This window comes from Thermobia domestica, chromosome 3, assembly GCF_964235325.1.
Source record: "Thermobia domestica chromosome 3, izTheDome1.hap1.1, whole genome shotgun sequence".
Classification (NCBI taxonomy): Eukaryota; Metazoa; Arthropoda; class Insecta; order Zygentoma; family Lepismatidae; genus Thermobia; species Thermobia domestica.
The window spans coordinates 205887520-205905064 of NC_137456.1; the positions used below are offsets into that span (position 1 = coordinate 205887520).

General features: G+C 35.5%; 1 protein-coding gene across 2 annotated transcripts in view; it reads right to left on the reverse strand.

Moving 5' to 3' along the window:
* Hip14 (palmitoyltransferase Hip14) overlaps positions 1-17545 on the reverse strand; it is a 216749-nt gene that overhangs the window by 101482 nt on the left and 97722 nt on the right. For both annotated transcript variants that reach the window (XM_081752119.1, XM_081752120.1), the window contains one exon: positions 5496-5696. In XM_081752119.1, the coding sequence (XP_081608245.1) occupies positions 5496-5696 (201 nt within the window). The remainder of the gene's footprint in view (positions 1-5495; positions 5697-17545) is intronic.

Genomic DNA, 17545 nt, shown 5'->3' on the forward strand with positions numbered 1-17545 from the left:
ATCCTTAAATGAATTCACTGTCGCGACTTCCATATTAGCAAAACTCTTAGATCGCATCAACAATCACTGATATTCAGTAGCGTAGCCAGGATGTGTGTTTGGGGGGGGGGGGGGGGGGCAAGTGCTGTTATAGGTACATATAGAAAAATTACGAACAAAAAAATATATAAACATTAAAATATATAAAAAAATTACAACCATCAAAGTACCAAAGTACATTGTCGGACCCCTCTGCCCTTCTTCCCTACGCCACTGTTGATATTCCTGAAGAGTTCAAAGTTCGATTCGCATCAACAATCACTGATACTTCTGAAGCGATCAAATTTCCCGTCTTTCTGTCACAGAACACACTACCTACTACAGCAGTACATTTACATAACATTCTGCGCAAGTTATCTCCAAAATCCTTCCTACAAACTCTTCTGTGTCCCTCAGAAAAGATGGCAAGACACTAATTATCAATCCGTCAACAAACCGCCCTCCTAGTTGTAACCGTTTGTAACATACTGCCTCACTGTACTCATTCTGTTTCCAACGTATGCTTTTGTTTTGTTTCTGTCAACTTCTCTTTATTATTTACATTATCTCCTATTGTTTATTTATTATATTTTTATATTTAATTTTCAAGTTCTTTAATTTTATTAATTTTCGTTAATTTCTTCATTAATTTTCGTTTTTCAATCCTCGTTTCCTATGCTATAGAAATGTTTTCTCTTGATTTATTAATCCTTCATTCTCCTGCACTCTTACTGACCTAACCGTTCTGTCTTCTTTTATCCAACTCCATCGACTTACAGCCTGGTAGCACTTTCACCCTGTTAATCTGTATCCGAACATCAATGCTGTAAAAGCTAACCAAGTTACATATTGCATTTTATTATGCATCAATACTGTAACATTAACTTATAGTAGACAATGTCTTTAAAGTTTTATCTTGAGAAAATTGCACTTTCTCATGTTATCAAATAATTAAAACTCTCAACCTTGACTGAATTACACCGGTCTAAACTGTCATATGTACACTTTTCTTTGGAATGCTTACACATCATTCAATCTTAAAGAACTTCCGTAAATTGACCCCTCGAAGAGTTTGTCATTAACTCCTTCCAATATACAGTATCATGGGAACTCTTGAGTCGCTACAATGAACTTAAGGTGAAATTCAACCAGGATCCTTCGATCTAAGACATCTGATATGTCAAGTTACTGCTATAGATGGATTACCAAACCCACCAGGACGGAAGGCAGAACAAACCAACTACAGGTTTTTTTAAAATGTGCCAATTGCTTAAATCGCCTACAGCACCAGTGACGAACAACAATGCACCCTGAACTCAGCATATTTAAGGGAAAGAACTGCAAAGTACCATCCTTTATGTGTAAGTGTTTTATACTAAATGAGCATAGGGCTATGTTTACTGAAATGATGTTCGTAAAATGAGCCACACATCGATTAGCTTTTACCTACAAAAGCACTCATTTCATTCAAAAATTTGCTTGTCTCAGCTGAGATTTTTATTCTATCTAAAATTTATTCTTTCGCCTTTTTCATGACTTCTTCTAGTGCTACTTTTCACTTAGTTGTAAGCTGCAATGCTTTAGGAATCGTACAATCTACTGGAATATGTCTGTAGCACAGTTTACTCTTAACCAGAGTTATTGATGGATGTGCCACATCACATGGTGGAAATAAGAACCGTCCGCCATTGTTTTGGACAAGATTCAAACCCGAAACTTTTCACTCTCTAAGCTGTAGTTCTATCTACAACCGCTCCACTGCCGCATTACACATAATGTAAGCGGCTTGAGTGACTTAAGCTTCTCTATCTTTGCTGTGCTAATTACAATGCGAGTACATAATCCATCAGATACAAAGTTCCAAAGCCTATCACTTCTAAAGCTTACGTCTAAAGAATACGTCACTTCTAAAGCTTACGTTAGAAAGACACAAGAAACATAGTAACATTTACTGGCGATTGGTTTCTCTCGAGAATAACTTTAAGAAAGATTCGTAGGTAAAAGACACAAACAAGTCGATAATAAGAGTAACATTTAAAACAAACAAACCTACAAGCAAACAAAAGATGGATAGAAGCAACTGTAAACCTTGAATCTATATTTATTCTGAGATCATAATGAGTTAACTCATTCGCAACTCCGCCAACTTAGCGCTGTCGACGATAAAAGGGAACAAGCTTGAATGTTTCAAATAGATGAGTAAGGCCCGGATTTTTATGTTTTTTCATTTTTTTTCCTTTGTATGTACGCTGGGGAAAATATGAAATGTTCGCAAATTACGAAGTAACGAGCCATATAAACCAAAATCACGTTACATATTTTTACACATTTGGAAGTCTGTTATATATTTTCCGTCTACTGTACATATTTTTACATAAATTCAGTTTCCTTGCTCCTTTTCGCTAATTTTCTTTAAATACTACGCAAATAAAGATAGGCCTATATATGGAACAATAACTCAAAGAGTACTTTATTTAATTATCTGTATTTTTCCTCTCACTTTGTTCAACCGATTTGCATTGCGGGAAAGCTGTTAAAATAAATCGTACACTCTACAATACGAAAAGAAATGTCGTCAATTATCGCTTCCAATCCTGAAAAAAAGAAAAAAAAAGAAAAAGATTTGTTTATATATATATAAAGAAAGAAAGAAAGAAAACGATATAAGGATTTTTGTGCTTATCGTCTTTGCAAGCAGACACCACTCGGATGTGTGCCGACAAAACAAACTAAAACGCACACAGTTTGCTAGCTTTTTCACCTGTTTTTGTATGTGCAACCTCTACGGGTGGTGCTGTTTTTAATAATGTGTTTACAAAGTCTATTTGTTTCTTGTTAAAGCTTGAACGTATCTATCGAAAGTTAGTGAAGTTTTCAAACGCGCAGTTATAAATTTGAAAGTTCCAAAGGTAAGCGTTCTGTCTCTTAAATATTTTTTTCTCTTTTGATATTCAATAATGTGATTTTCATTTGTCCACGAGACAATTTTATTTGTTCTTAGTGAAAATTTGAACGTATCAGTGACAAGTTAGTGACAAAGTTTTTCCATTGCGTAAAATTATTTAGTGGTTCATTGTTCATCCCAAAAGTAAGTCCCTTTTGTTTAAATAAATATTTTTTTATGTTTATATGTTCATTAATGTGATTGTTTACTTTCTTAATACATATTTTCATTTGTTTCCCCTGAAAATTTGTACGTATCTGTAGGAAGCTATTTACACTTGTTAAGCTTTTATTACATAAATATGTTACAGTATATTTATAAGCGAAGAGAATAGCACAGACACAAAATAAGCACGAAAAAATATGTTTACATATTTTCATACTTTTAACATATTTCTTACATATTTCATTGACTTTTGTTACATATTTATGTACATATTTCGGTACTTTGTACTACATAAAAATCCGGGCCTTATAGATGAGTAAAGAATTACAACAAGAGTCATGCTTAACAGATGAAAAAATAAAATAAAACAAAGCAACACGACACAGAGCAAAAATAATAATTTGTATATAGTAAAGATAGACTCATAATATTATGGTGAATTTAATCTATCATCGTAATTTTATTGTTTTCCAAATTTCTCATTATTTGGCTTCTATTTTTAAGCATTTTGTACATTACGATCTACTACCATCAAATGATGAATGATCGGTTAGTTGGAATTTAGCGTCCTCTTTTCAGCACCAAGTTACGTAAGACGTGGACCTACAATTGAAGGTGAAATCCAAACCACCGCAATGCGTTCAAATTTCAAGACTCTCCCACTAGGAATCGAACCCAATACTCCGTGCACCAAAGGCGCGTGCATGCTAGCCACTAGACCGGTGGGGAGGGTGAAAATGGTGAATGAATTTTCATTTATTTATTTTTAATAATACAGTAGAAAACAGACAAAAGTGTTGATTCAACAGTCATTTTACCGGCATTTTTTTTCTACCGTACCGGATGGAATATGTTGACTTACGTAGAAAATATATATTTTCTTCATGAAAAAGTTCCATTATCGATATTTACTATGATATTTCAATACGAGACACCTGGAGTTGTTGTAAATCTATGAACCTGATACACATAACTCTTGTCAAGTTAAACAACACAATTTAGCCTAAGAGGAAACTGAAATCTTTCTACACTAACTGGAAATTTGACTTGATTCACTAGCTACTGAACGGTACACTCTAATTAATACATGGTAAAAGACGGCGCCGCATGAAACTGATGCCAATTCAGTGACGATTTGATGAGGACTCGAAAACCACGAAGTAAGCTAGATCCAGCAACGTCAGCTGCCATGGACTCCCTCATGTCTATATGGTTAACGTACGAGCCTTCGGCGAGGGTGATCCGAGTTCAATTCGTGATCGGAGCTCGTGTTTTGGATCCCACGTTAAGCTGTAGGTTCACGTTTCATATAGCATCGGTGCTGAACAGGATGCTAAACTCCAAATCAAAAATAAGTTGCCATATCACATGTTTAGAAAAGAGTTCTGTAAGACGAGTTTAAATGTCTATAAAGTTAACATGATGCCAGAATCGTCATTATGATCTTGGAAACGAAGCAGTAGCGTCGCTTTAAGTTGTAGCTTCAACAAATATTATCAGAGTATGATCCTGACCGAACAGTGACATTTTGTGAGTAAACAATGCAATAGATAGCACTGGACCTCTGTTTGTACATGAAAGTTATTTTCAGCGGAAATATTATTTACTTGGCACATATGCATCTTAGTTGAACAGGTGCAGTGAAAGTACAAAACGTAAGCAAAGTAATGAAATAGTACGAAAAATAAGGTATAAAAATCACTGCGCCCATCTTCAATGATAATAACTGGATGTTAAGACGTATCGTGATTTGCTGGAGAATTACTACGATACTGTTGCTGTTAGATAAAGAGGAAATATTCCCCGACTACTGGAAACATAATGATGTACATCATTCAGCTTTCAGCTGGTTTGATCAGTAGTTTCCATGTAGCTGGACATGTTCGCGTGGACTAGTTGAATGGTCACTAGTCAGTCACTTGATCTTACTCCTTTAGATTCCTATTTTAGGGGTCATTTTTACCAGTATACAATTGATAGTGTTGCTCATGCTCATCTAAGGAGGAGAATCTGGAGGCAAGTGAACATGTAAACATGTAACCCAATTAGCACCAAAACAAAAACATCGATATGAGGTGGCAACCTTCCTTATGTGAATAAAAGAATCCAGAAATTGAGCCCGCCTTCCATGGTGTGCTGCACCAGCATTTGACGTGTTGCTACGAATCAAGACAAGGTTTCACACTGTTCTAGCCCACTGATTCCGTTACTTTTTATTCTTTCCCGATGTTTCTTGTTTTCCCTCCAGTTTTTATCCTCCGTTAACAAGGCTCTAGGGAAGAGCCAAGAGCTAGGGAGTATAAAAGAGCTTCACGAATCACAATTACAAGTAAAATAAACATATGTATATTGAAAAACTATTACGTACCTTAGTTGCTAAGTATATTGACATTGGAAGGAGATTCATTAATCTATCGTCAAAAAAATACTGACCACCAAAATGCAATATAATATATATGGCTACAAGCAGTCCAAACTTTACAAGGTAAACGAGATCTGATTGAAGTATAATGCCTATCACATAAAATGTTAAGAAAGGTGTTGACACCATGCACCAAAACCGCAGTCTCTGTAAATATAAGAAAAACGAGCAGTCATTTTAATACTTTTTAAATAATTACTAATCAATATTGTTTAAAAATATACAGCAATATTAACAATAACTGTTAAGTTACGGTAGTATCTAAGTTAATACTATCAAATTCAGTATTTTAATCAGGAGCTAAATGCTTATCATTATTCGTCCTTCCTTACTGCTTTCAGCAAAGAAATAATACTGCTATCGGTATATACAGGGTGTTTTAAAAGTCCCCTGACAGGGTAACTCGATTATTATCAGAGTTACAACAAAATGTAAGAGGGAAAATCGTCTCCAAATATGATGTTTTCAATCTAAAGTGAAGGAATTTTTTAAATTGGACGAGTCGTTTGGGCTGTACACTCTTTAAACGGCCAATGTAAAATGAAAATGCAACGTTGCCATTTACCTGGACCAACAACATAAGTGAATGAAGTTACTGTTTGACATGGGGGCTGGCCATTAACACGTCAGCGTAAAAGACAATAACTTCATTTACTTATGTTGTGGGTACAAGTAAATGGCAGCGTTGCATTTTCATTTAACATCAGGCGTTTAAAAAGTGTACAGAACAAACGGCTCGTCCGATTTTAAAAATTCCTTCACTTTAGATTGAAAACATCATATTTGGAGGCGATTTTTACCTTTTATATTTTGTTGTAACTCTGATAATAATAGAGTTACCCTGTCAGGGGACTTTTGAGACACCCTGTAGTGTAATTACTCTCTATGAAGAAATGTTGTAACTTGATATTTGTCTTTATAACCCTATTTAAGTTTGTTGTCGCACAACTGGTTCACCATATCAACTGCCCCTGCTATATCCGGATACAAATAATACATTCGACTTGTCTAAAAAGTGCTGAGCCTTTTGCACACGAGATGGCGTTGGTGTTTCAAATCTCATTGTATGTGAGTCGCAATGAGTCAAGCACAACGCCATTCGATATCTGACAGCTGGAGCTAATAAATATGCAAAAAGTGTTGGAATTCTTATAATCACATGTAAATATTGCGCCGTGAAGATGAATGACTTTCCGCAAATGGTACTACATTTTACAATTTCATTTCCATAGACTCAAATGCTGCACAGACCTGTAAAGAAATGTGTGGTGTTTATGGACATTATACGCTATCAAAAGAAACCAAAAAAAAAAAAAAAAAGTTTAGATGCTTTCGCTCTAAAAATTTCGATGTCTAAGTGGTCTTCGCAATGGGCAACCAATCACAGAAAAAGTGGATGATCTAGAAAAATGAGCAAGATCTGTATGTAATCAGTCACGACATCGCCAAAGACTTAAAGATCCATTACGGAACATTGTTAAATCATTTGCAGAAAGTTGGCCACAAAAGAAGTTCAACGTTTGCGTACATGATCTAACTTAGAAACATTTATTAGATTGAATTGCTAACTGGGAATCTGTAATGAACTCAAGCATTTTTGAAGCGTCTGATCACAAGTGATGAGAAATAGATAATCTACGAAACAATGTGCGAAAAAGATCGTGATCAAAATGAAGAGATCCTCCAGTCTGTGGCAAAGCCCACATTGAAGCATGCATCACAAGTTGCTGCCACAGAGAAGAATGATAGACTTGGACTTGTACTGTCGACAATTAGCGCGAGCGCACCTAACAAGTCAAAAGAAGCGGACGGAACTGGTCAATAGAAAGGGTGTCGTATACCACGCTGACAATGCTAGAAAGCATACATCTTTAACGACATATCAGAAACTGAAAGAACTTGACTGTTTATTTAATGTATCCAACGTACAGCCCGGACATTTGGCGCTATCAAACTATCATTCGATTTTTGAGTGTCTTGAGCATTTCATTGGCTCACCAAGTGCTCAAACTGGTGTCTTGAGCATTTCATTGGCTCACCAAGTGCTCAAACTGGTAAGATCTTTAAATACTCATTTCGTGGTGAAAGTTAATAAATACGAAATAAACCAGTGTTATGTATCTTTCTGGATGATATCCCACAACTAATGAATAATAATAATAATAAAGGACCACACTAAAACTTTAGACTATTTAATCAAATTCAGTTTCAACTTGCTTACAGAACAAAAAACCTTAAAACCTATTAACATCCTTGTAATATTAAATGCTAATTTATTGGGACCCGATTAACTGTGAATTTACACGATTGTATTTCATGCATTCAGTACGGATTTGATATAGAGAATATTTCTCTATTTTTATTGACCAGTTTATATTTGGTCTAGGAATTAATTCGTGCGGTTGGTACGCACACATTGAAGCTGTAGTACAAACACAAAATACATAAATACCTTAAGAAAAATATTGTCCATCGCTAGCCACCACTTTCGCCCATCTGTCAGGCAATGTACGGATTCCGTGGCGAAAGAAGTCTTCATTCTTGGAAGCAATCCAGTCAGAGACCCATGTTTCGATATCTTCTGAAGAAGTAAACCGCTGTCCAATCAAATCGTTGTTCATGCAATCGAACAAGTAGTAGTCCGAAGGAGCAACGTCTGGTGAATACGACGGGTGGGGTAAAACTTCCCATCCGACATTTTCTAAATAGGTTTTGACCGGTTTTGCGACATGTGGGCTAGCGTTATCATGTTGAACAATAAGTTTATCATGTCTGTTCTCCCATTCTGGTCGTGTTCTGGCCAGAGCTTGCTTCAAATGCATTAATTGTCGTCGATAACGTTCTCCACTCATAGTTTCACCCGGTTGCAGCAGCTCATAGTACACCACATCTTTCATATCCCACCATATGCACAGCATAACCTTTGCACAGTGAATATCTCGTTTTGGTTGTGATGGACCTGGTTCACCTGGTTTCACCCAGGCCTTTTTTCGTTTAGGGTTCTCGTAATGGATCCACTTCTCATCACCCGTAATAATTCGATGCAGAAACCCCTTTCTGCTCTGTCGTTGAAGCAGCAATTCGCAAATGGTTTTTCGTCTTTCAACGTCTCTGTCTTCCAATTCATGTGGAACCCAATGTGACATCTTTTGAATCATTCCCATGGCTTTCAAGCGTTTGGAGACTGTTGTTTGATCAACGCCTAATGCTGCTGCAAGTTGTTCCTGCGTTTGACACGAATCCTGCTCGAGCAATGCTGTCAATTCTTCGTCTTGAAATTTTTTTGGCTGTCCAGCTCGCTCTTGGTCTGCCAAGCCGAAATCACCACTTCTAAACCGTGCAAACCACTTCTGACACGTTCGCTCAGCTAGAGCATGGTCACCATACACTTCTACCAAAATACGATGACTTTCAGTCGCACTTTTCTGCATGTTAAAGTAATGCAGCAGGACACCCCGCAAAAACACTTTATCAGGCACAAATTGCGCCATGTTCACTTAACTACAAACTGGTGTTGTTGACGCTTTAATCCACTGCCCTATACTACGAACGATACGCGATGACAGGGGTTTGCAACACATGTGTGGATACACGGAACTGTGGGACGCTCCGTTCGTTGCGCCATCTCTTGTCCACCCGCACGAATTAATTCCTAGACCAAATAGCTCGATTTTTACAATTACGAATATGTAAAACCTAACTTATATTGGCATAATAGAGGGGTTACAAACTTGTATAGTTAGAAGAAAAGAAGTTCCAACAATACTTTATAATAATTACACATACCTGCAATACTTTCTACAGAAATGCATTATCTAAAAGGAGTTGCAAATAACAGTTAAATTACTGAACAAATAAAAAGTTAAAACGGTTCATTTTTATGAATACAGCTAATTCAGTGCATTACGTTGTTCATGAAACGAATACTACTATTACAGTCAGATAGAAATTAATTAAAACGCAACTGAAAACGAAGACACATAATAGTTTCTACTTTAATATAATCCAAATTTCAGTACCTCAGAAGAAGAAAAAAGTACTGAAAAAGTATTTTTGAATATATAAACTTATTGTTGCAATACGTACACACATCAAACACGTTAACTTTAGTTCTCACTTTTAAGCAATATTATTCTTATCACTATTATTTATACATAAGAATGTTACGAAAAACACTAAAATAAAAATGAAAAATATAACCATACTACAAACATTTTCAGAAGCAGTTTTGCATTAGTTACCAGAACTGAAAACAACATATTACGCAAGTACTAGTAATAACAAGATTCAAATCCTACAAAATCGATAATACTCATAATAGGAGGGAGGGAATCATACAATTATTACTATGGAAGGAACAATTACAACGGTTGATCCATTCTCATCCAAACAACTAGCGGACAGAACAATCTATCAAGTTTGGTTTCATAGAGTAACAAAACTGTACGCATTCATGTGACAGTCTCTCAACTGCTGTGTAATAGAAGAAAATGTTATAAGGGCAAAATGCCACAGAAAAAAGTTCCTTTTGGGACGGCTAGGTCATCTTTCTTTTCCATGTGAACTTCAGCATTTCCCACATAGCAGAATAGTGCCGGTTTTGTGCTAAGATAGGCCACTACTAATGTTATAATTAACGTTCTCCACAGGAGTCTCTTCCACAACCTACAACACTCACGAAATCGAATCGAAAGAGGGCGTCAGCAAAGAGTAGGGAGGAGAGTGAGAGGGGCTACAAGACCTGCGATAAAGAATATGCGGGATGATGGCCTGGGAGAATTTATCATCAAACGATTATATGTGGCCAATTAACAGTGAATCATACAATTCATCTTAAATTGAGACTAGAAACCGTTGTCAAGGACAGTGCACATGCGTTAACACTATGGGTCGAAAGAGCACGAGCAGAAAGCTGTACAAGCGCCACCTAGCTGGTGACCGCTGGAAATTTTATGAAAATGGACGAAGACTGGTTTGGGCAATCACCTACACAGATGTTCATGAATAAGTCTAATGTAACTTTGTGTGCCAACCCACGGGTCTAGAAAGATTTTATGGGTGTTACTGGCTTCTGTTATAGAATGAAGCTCAAGATTCATAGCATCAAAAACAGTTTCTAACTCGATGTTTTTATTACCAAGAACTTGCTCTATCGCTAATACGAAATATCATCAAATGATGGCGGCACCCATCGTGTGGAGCTGAATCAGGACATGCTTTAAATCACACGGGCAACACGTCGCTGGCCTCTGTCAACGCATGGCAGCTGGAACTAGTATCCACGCTATTCATTTGACGATCTTCTCGTTAAGAGTTCACATGTTACTGCACTTTTGGGCTTCTCAAATAGTGACTTTCATCACTTTGGGCTCGTATGCCTCTATAAAGAATGCAAACAAAAGTCTGCAGTAGAACTGCGATGTTATGCAATGGTTCATACCGGTAGCCATTGAGCATGATCAATGCTGGTGGAGTGATAAGGTAAAAAAAAAAAAAAAAAAAAAAAAAAAAAAAAGGAAGAAAACACTATACTATTTTCTTCAGTTAATACACTATGGATGACAACATCGGAGAGTTACACTCGTACTTTAATGAAACTTTTAGTCTATCTAAAAACAAAAGTAAAGTGGGGCGGAAATGGGGAGGGAGCACAAGACTTGCGCAAAAATGTACTGACGTTCACGTCTCTCAGCATGCTTCCGTAACAACTGTAAAGATTCTTTTAAATATATATTTTAATTTCTAATAGTTATTCCTATCTTATTTACACTTCCCTAACAAGTTATGGTATAAATATTCCCTTGCTTTTGTCTTTTATGTCTTTCATGAATGCGACCATCTTTTGTTTTAGCACGTGAATGCCTGAAAATTCGTTCTCGAGACGGTGTTGACTCCATTTTTACAATGCATTAGTTAGTGTTCCCTTGTTTATCAATCGCATTAACCAATGATTTAATCGGTTGTCAGTGGCTGACAGTAGGATTTTTATGTAAGCCGAAACAGGAAAAATAATATTAATGACGAATAAATGAAAGTGAGAATGACTGATGAATGAAAAAGTGGAAGTGAAAGTGAACGATGAATGAAAGTAATAATCAGATAAAGAATGAAAGAAAAGATGGAAGATAGCGTAGAGAGCTGCGCCTTAAATTTCAGTAATTTTCACCGTTGAAGTAGAGGTGAATTCGTACTGATAATAAACCTAACTTATCGCCTCTTGGATCCTTTTGGGAAAGAGACATTCCGATTTGAATCTAGATAATGTATATCTTTAAATACACAATTAAAGAATTAAAAAAAAAAAGGATAAAAGTTCTTAGGTGCTCAGTACATGCACATCATTGGTTGGTTTCAGTGAACTTGGAATCAGAGAACAATTGCATACGATGCTTTACTTTCTCTTGAGCTTGAAAAATACAACGTAGACAAAGGTTGTATCTCGGGAATATTGGAAAAGGCAGCAGGATCAATTGAATCAACATAATATATTACAAAAAGCCTGGTTGTAGCTTAAATCACATGAGAAGCAAATGTTTCACTCTAACAAATCATTACAGAAGTTTTAGCTCATAATCCTGTAATTAGTAGGATGTTTACATAGTTGTTTCATCTTGGTACAACTCGCTGGAGTCTTGGTCGAATTTAAACAAGCAGTTTGAAAACAATAAAATACAATAAAAAAAATATACATATACAGTAGAGGAGACAAAAGGAAAAATATTAAAGCATGGGTAGCGAAATTTAAAAAGGTAAAGATGCTTACAAAATAAGGGTTTAATTAGATTAAATACGCACGAAAACGAATAACACAAAGTACAAACAATTTCGAGAGTTTTTTATACTAACTGACCGACCCGAAAAAAAAAAAATGTGCAATGCAACAACAATAATACCTGAAAGTTGAGTTAGTAAATAAGACTTGTTAACTTCAGATATATATATATTATTTGATCGCTAATTTATTACTGATAAAAGATACGGGCCATCGCAATTAACTTTCTCGTTCAATTTCTGTAGATTGTTCCATCAGAAGATGACTTATGCCATACGTTAGGTTATTAATGAAATATTTGTATATAAAGTAATAAAATTGCAGAAGTCTATTTCACAAAACTGTCAAAAATTCACCCTAAACTAACCCTTGTGGATTTCTCATGGAAGTTACTTATGAAACATTACGGAAATATTAATGAAATATTTATTTACGAAATATGACCAAAATCGCCTGACTCGTTTTAGAAAAAGTAGTCTGAAAAGAAAATTACTCCAAGAGTAAATTATCCCTTGTGAATTTATTGGTAAGGAGTAATTTACATAATTATAGTAATTAATTAAATATTTATGATACATGAACAAAATCGTTAAAGTCGTTCTTGAGAAAATATTAAATTTTGATCTTCACCCTTAAACAAATTACCCTTATTACACGGAAGGAAGAAAATTCAAAAACACTCTCTGGAAAATCATATAAATTCGGTCTCCACACGTTGAACGATACAGCTTCTACGCAAATGTATATCAGGATGAACGCACGAACAGATGAACAGATGTCGAAAAATCACTTTTTCGATATACATATGGGGTATGAAATGTATAAATCCGTTTAAATCTTGATATTTTTTTTTTCACGATGACCACATTTTTCTCTCGTTTCATCGTTCGAAAGGATGTTGAAGACACAAATGTCGTTGCTTATACAATCTTCTTTTGTTCTGAATAAATATGAAAGTTTTCATTCATTTCTGTCGCTCATATATATAGTCAAAGTCTGAGTGCACTACTGATTTTTCAATATTTTCCAATTAAAAGACATTGTGTCTATATATATATACATAGAGAGAGAGAGAGATAAATAGATAGATAGATATACAACTGTTTATTGGTACGATTTTGTAAAATAAACGACGCTATTCATATAAGGATACAAAAACGTATGATCATGTTTACAATTAGACATTTATTGAAGAAAACAGTTTTGCAGTAAACAAATATATAACAGACAACTAACGTCAAAATTTGTCTGGTGATGCACCATTTCAACGACATTTGGTGATGTTTGTTCGAACCCTTATCAGCAGATGTCTGTTTATTACCATGAACAGTTGTGTGTGTGTGCTATTCAATCATGTATATGGATAACACTGATTGCGAATGTGTACCATGTGATCGTGCTGCTTTTACTCGTGTAAATTAGTAAATTAATATGAAGAATGTGAAAGTACTATGAAGCGCGGAAGAAAACTGTGAACTAATGTGCTGAATCACGTGTTCTAGTGGTAATTTTAAGAAAGTACCGTATTTTACGGACTATAAGACGCACTTTTTTCTTCGAAAAATTGCCTCCAAAATTCAAGTGCTTCTTATACTCGAAATTAATATAAAAATGTCCAGTTTTTGATTTAAAATTCCCACCAGTCCTTAAAATGGCCATATATTCGATGCGATTCGATATATTCGGAAAACCTATCTCTATCTGGCACCATTGGATTCAACTGGCAGCAGCAGTGCACCGATGCGATGAATATGAGTTGTAGGGATTCACAAGCTTACTAACATTGTCTCCCTCCCGCCCCGCCATCACAAACCCAGAACCAGAGACTAGAATATACAGACAGAAAAGTCTGCAAAAAACTGGAAACAAGGCGAACCGCAGCGCTGCGACGATGGAACTAACCAGTCGATCTGTTAGTCGACAAGCCATGACGTCACGCTCAAAAACCGATGGCAGCGCCAACCCACTTACGACGAAACATTGTTCCCTACCAAACGTGCAATCTAATAATAAACGTTACGGTATTTAAAAAAAAAAAAAAAAAAAATGCTTAAAAATTAAGGTGCGTCTTATAGTCCGTAAACTATGGTAGAGTATTCTCTGCGGAAAACTGTTCAGTGTTTGAAGATATCAGTCAGCGAAAAACGTCTGACTCTTGAAAGACAGTCACAAACTGGTGTAAATATTGCACGAAAACAAACTGGTACACCAGAAATAACAACTTTTAATAAGGACAAGTTCATTAGAACTACAAACAAACGGAAAGGACGTTTAATCGCTCCAGAAGTAACAACAGAACTACGGAAAAGCCATTCCCAATCAATACTGATGGGACAGTGGTCCAAAACCTGCAAATCTATGGTCTTGGAAGTGCGATTGTAGGAACGAAAGCACTTCTTCAAGCAGAAAACACTGCAAAACTGTAGTTTCAGGTTAAAACATAAGAGCATCCATGAACTATGGAACAGAGTACTCTGTACTGATGAATCTCTAGTCGGTTCCCAAAGCCAGATGTTTGTGCGTCGCCCTTCCAAAAAATGCTTTTATCTCGACTGTGCAATACCTACAATAAAACATGAAAAGACAATGCCATTGTGTGTGGATGTTTTACAGGCAATCAATATCATGATTTAAGTCAAATCAATAGAATAAGAACAAAAACGTATATCACAACATTTAAGTGAGGCATGCATTTCCATTACGAATGTGGATTTTGGGCTGTAGCTTTGAACTACAACAGAGTAATATTTCCATTCACCCAAGTTATGCAGTCATTATTACAGAAATGGAATAGTCGCCACAGTTTCACGATTTGTCACCCATCGAACTCTTGTGGGATGTACTTCACATGACAGTCGGTGAACACACATTACAATAAATATTGAATATCTAAGAAAGAGTGCTGAAAAGTGTTGAAAGTCACAAAAGTTGGATAAATGTATCAAACAAATGCTTGGGATTTGTAAAGCTCTTATCATGAGTAACGATCGACACTTTGAAGAACGCAAACTTAATCAATAAATGCGTCTCAATGAAAAAGTGCAGTATATTTCCGTTTCATTACGTGAACAATGACGTTTATTTGCAAAGTTGGTCCAATATGGGTTTGTAGGAATATAGCGTACCTTGCCTGGAAAATCTGAAAAATCAGTAGTTTACTCAGCTTTCGACAGTGGCTATATATGTGTGTACGCGTCGGAAATAACGTCTCGTGCATATTTATTTGAGCATGCAGACCAACTAATTTTGTGTTTATTGGTATATGCATGCTGAATGATCCTTGTATTTTTTACATTTGAGTAGATTTTTAAAATTGGTCAATTATCAGAAATTTCGATGAACCCACTGATTTTTCATTAGTTTAAGAACATTCATATTACGAAAATTTATTAAATTTCTAAACACAGTCAAAACTGTAATCGGTCAACAGCTGAAATGCCTATCACGCTTACATATATGCGAAACTGAACATGAAGCTCACTTTTATATTAAATATTCTATAAAACCCTTAGTATTAAATATTCTATAAAACCCTTACTTAGAACAATTTATTCTGCTCTGAGGAAATATATGTACACTCCTCCAAAATACGATTGCGCGCGAGACAAGTCCCATAAAATAGTAAGCTTGGGAATAACACATTCGAAGAGGAAGTTATACGAAAAAAGAAGAAGAAGAATGTCGAGATTTCCGAACATAGCTCTCAGTTCGCTATTTAGAATATTCAGCCTCTCTTTCGCTATTTAATGCAATGTTATTTTAAGAACAAGATACCTTGGCAAATATGGAAAACTGTTGCAGTTAAACAAAATATATACGTTTCTTGAGCAAAACATCGTAAAAACAATGAGAATTGTTAAGAAGTTTCATGGATATCAATACAACTAAAGGAAAACTCTACCACTGTTCTGACATCCGTGCGCGTTGTTTCTTCCTATTGGGATTCAATACTTCTGAACTTGGTTCGAGTACATTGAGTGATTTTACTTTTTTGTAACTTTTCTGCTATTCTTGCCTGACATTTTTTGTTATTATTATCATATGTATTAAACGGGAGAGATTGATAACTTTTTAACCCAACCAAAAATACAAAGTCGCACAGGCGTGGAACTTTTACTATATTTCTCAATTTCATTCCTCCTTAGGCAAGTCACTGCTTAGATCGATCCATAAGGTTTTCGTAGATCTGGAAAAAAAATAGTATTCAAGAAATCACTCTAAGCCATAATAACTCATTTTCACTAGTAGAACGTAGTTCATTAATATTACTATTATTATTATTATTATTAAGCCTCGAAATAGGACAAAGATTTGAGTGTACTAAATTTTGCTACGTAACATTTTATTTCTTCGTAGTTTGCTGTTACGCCTATAAACTTTTGGTTGCTTTGCAACATAGGAACGACTTTAGACAGCTTTTCAAGGCGATCTCAATTTTCTTTTTAAACTTAAACGCCTTAATAGTTTGCAATAATATACTCCGGTCACCGCAGCACCGTTTGGTACAATTCACCATTAGAATGCCCTCACAGTTCTATAAAATACTGGCCATCATCTTCCCCAAACTGTCTCATCTGAAGTATTTTGCGAGTGGGGGGATGAGGTGTGTTTCCCATTTCTTTGTAACCTGTTTTATCTCAGGTTGAAAGTAGTGTATGTAAGTCATATCCTGAATTATCTACTGGGACCTGTCTGTATCTTGTTTATAAAAGATAAATTTTACTCACGTTTTGTGTCAACTATCTCATCACTAAGTGTTCTCAATTTGGCCTAAGTTTATTTTTACTATTTCTGTACAATATTATTGAATTAAATTTTATTGTTAAATCTGTTTGTTTTCCCAACAGACCTATTTCTTCATCCCACTATTCTTAATGCTGTCGTACTTTACCTGCATTTCCCTACCTAATGCAAGTCCTCGTTTTTTCTCTAGCTTCTCGCTTATTATAAACAGCTTCAATTTGCCCATATGTACGTATTTGATACATTTTCACCTAATTTCTGAACAGACTTTTTATTTATTTATTTATTTTTAATTTTTTTCTGAATACAAATGTTAACCTGCAAACTTTGACACTCTGCATATGTACTTGTAATTTAGCTACTTTTTGTCCTATGCCCTTAAACTCGGTTTGTATTTTTACGAAATTTTCATTACATTCGCAGAGATTCTTATCTATGACCTGTTCTAATTTGATTACTTTTGTTTATCTGATGAAAATCT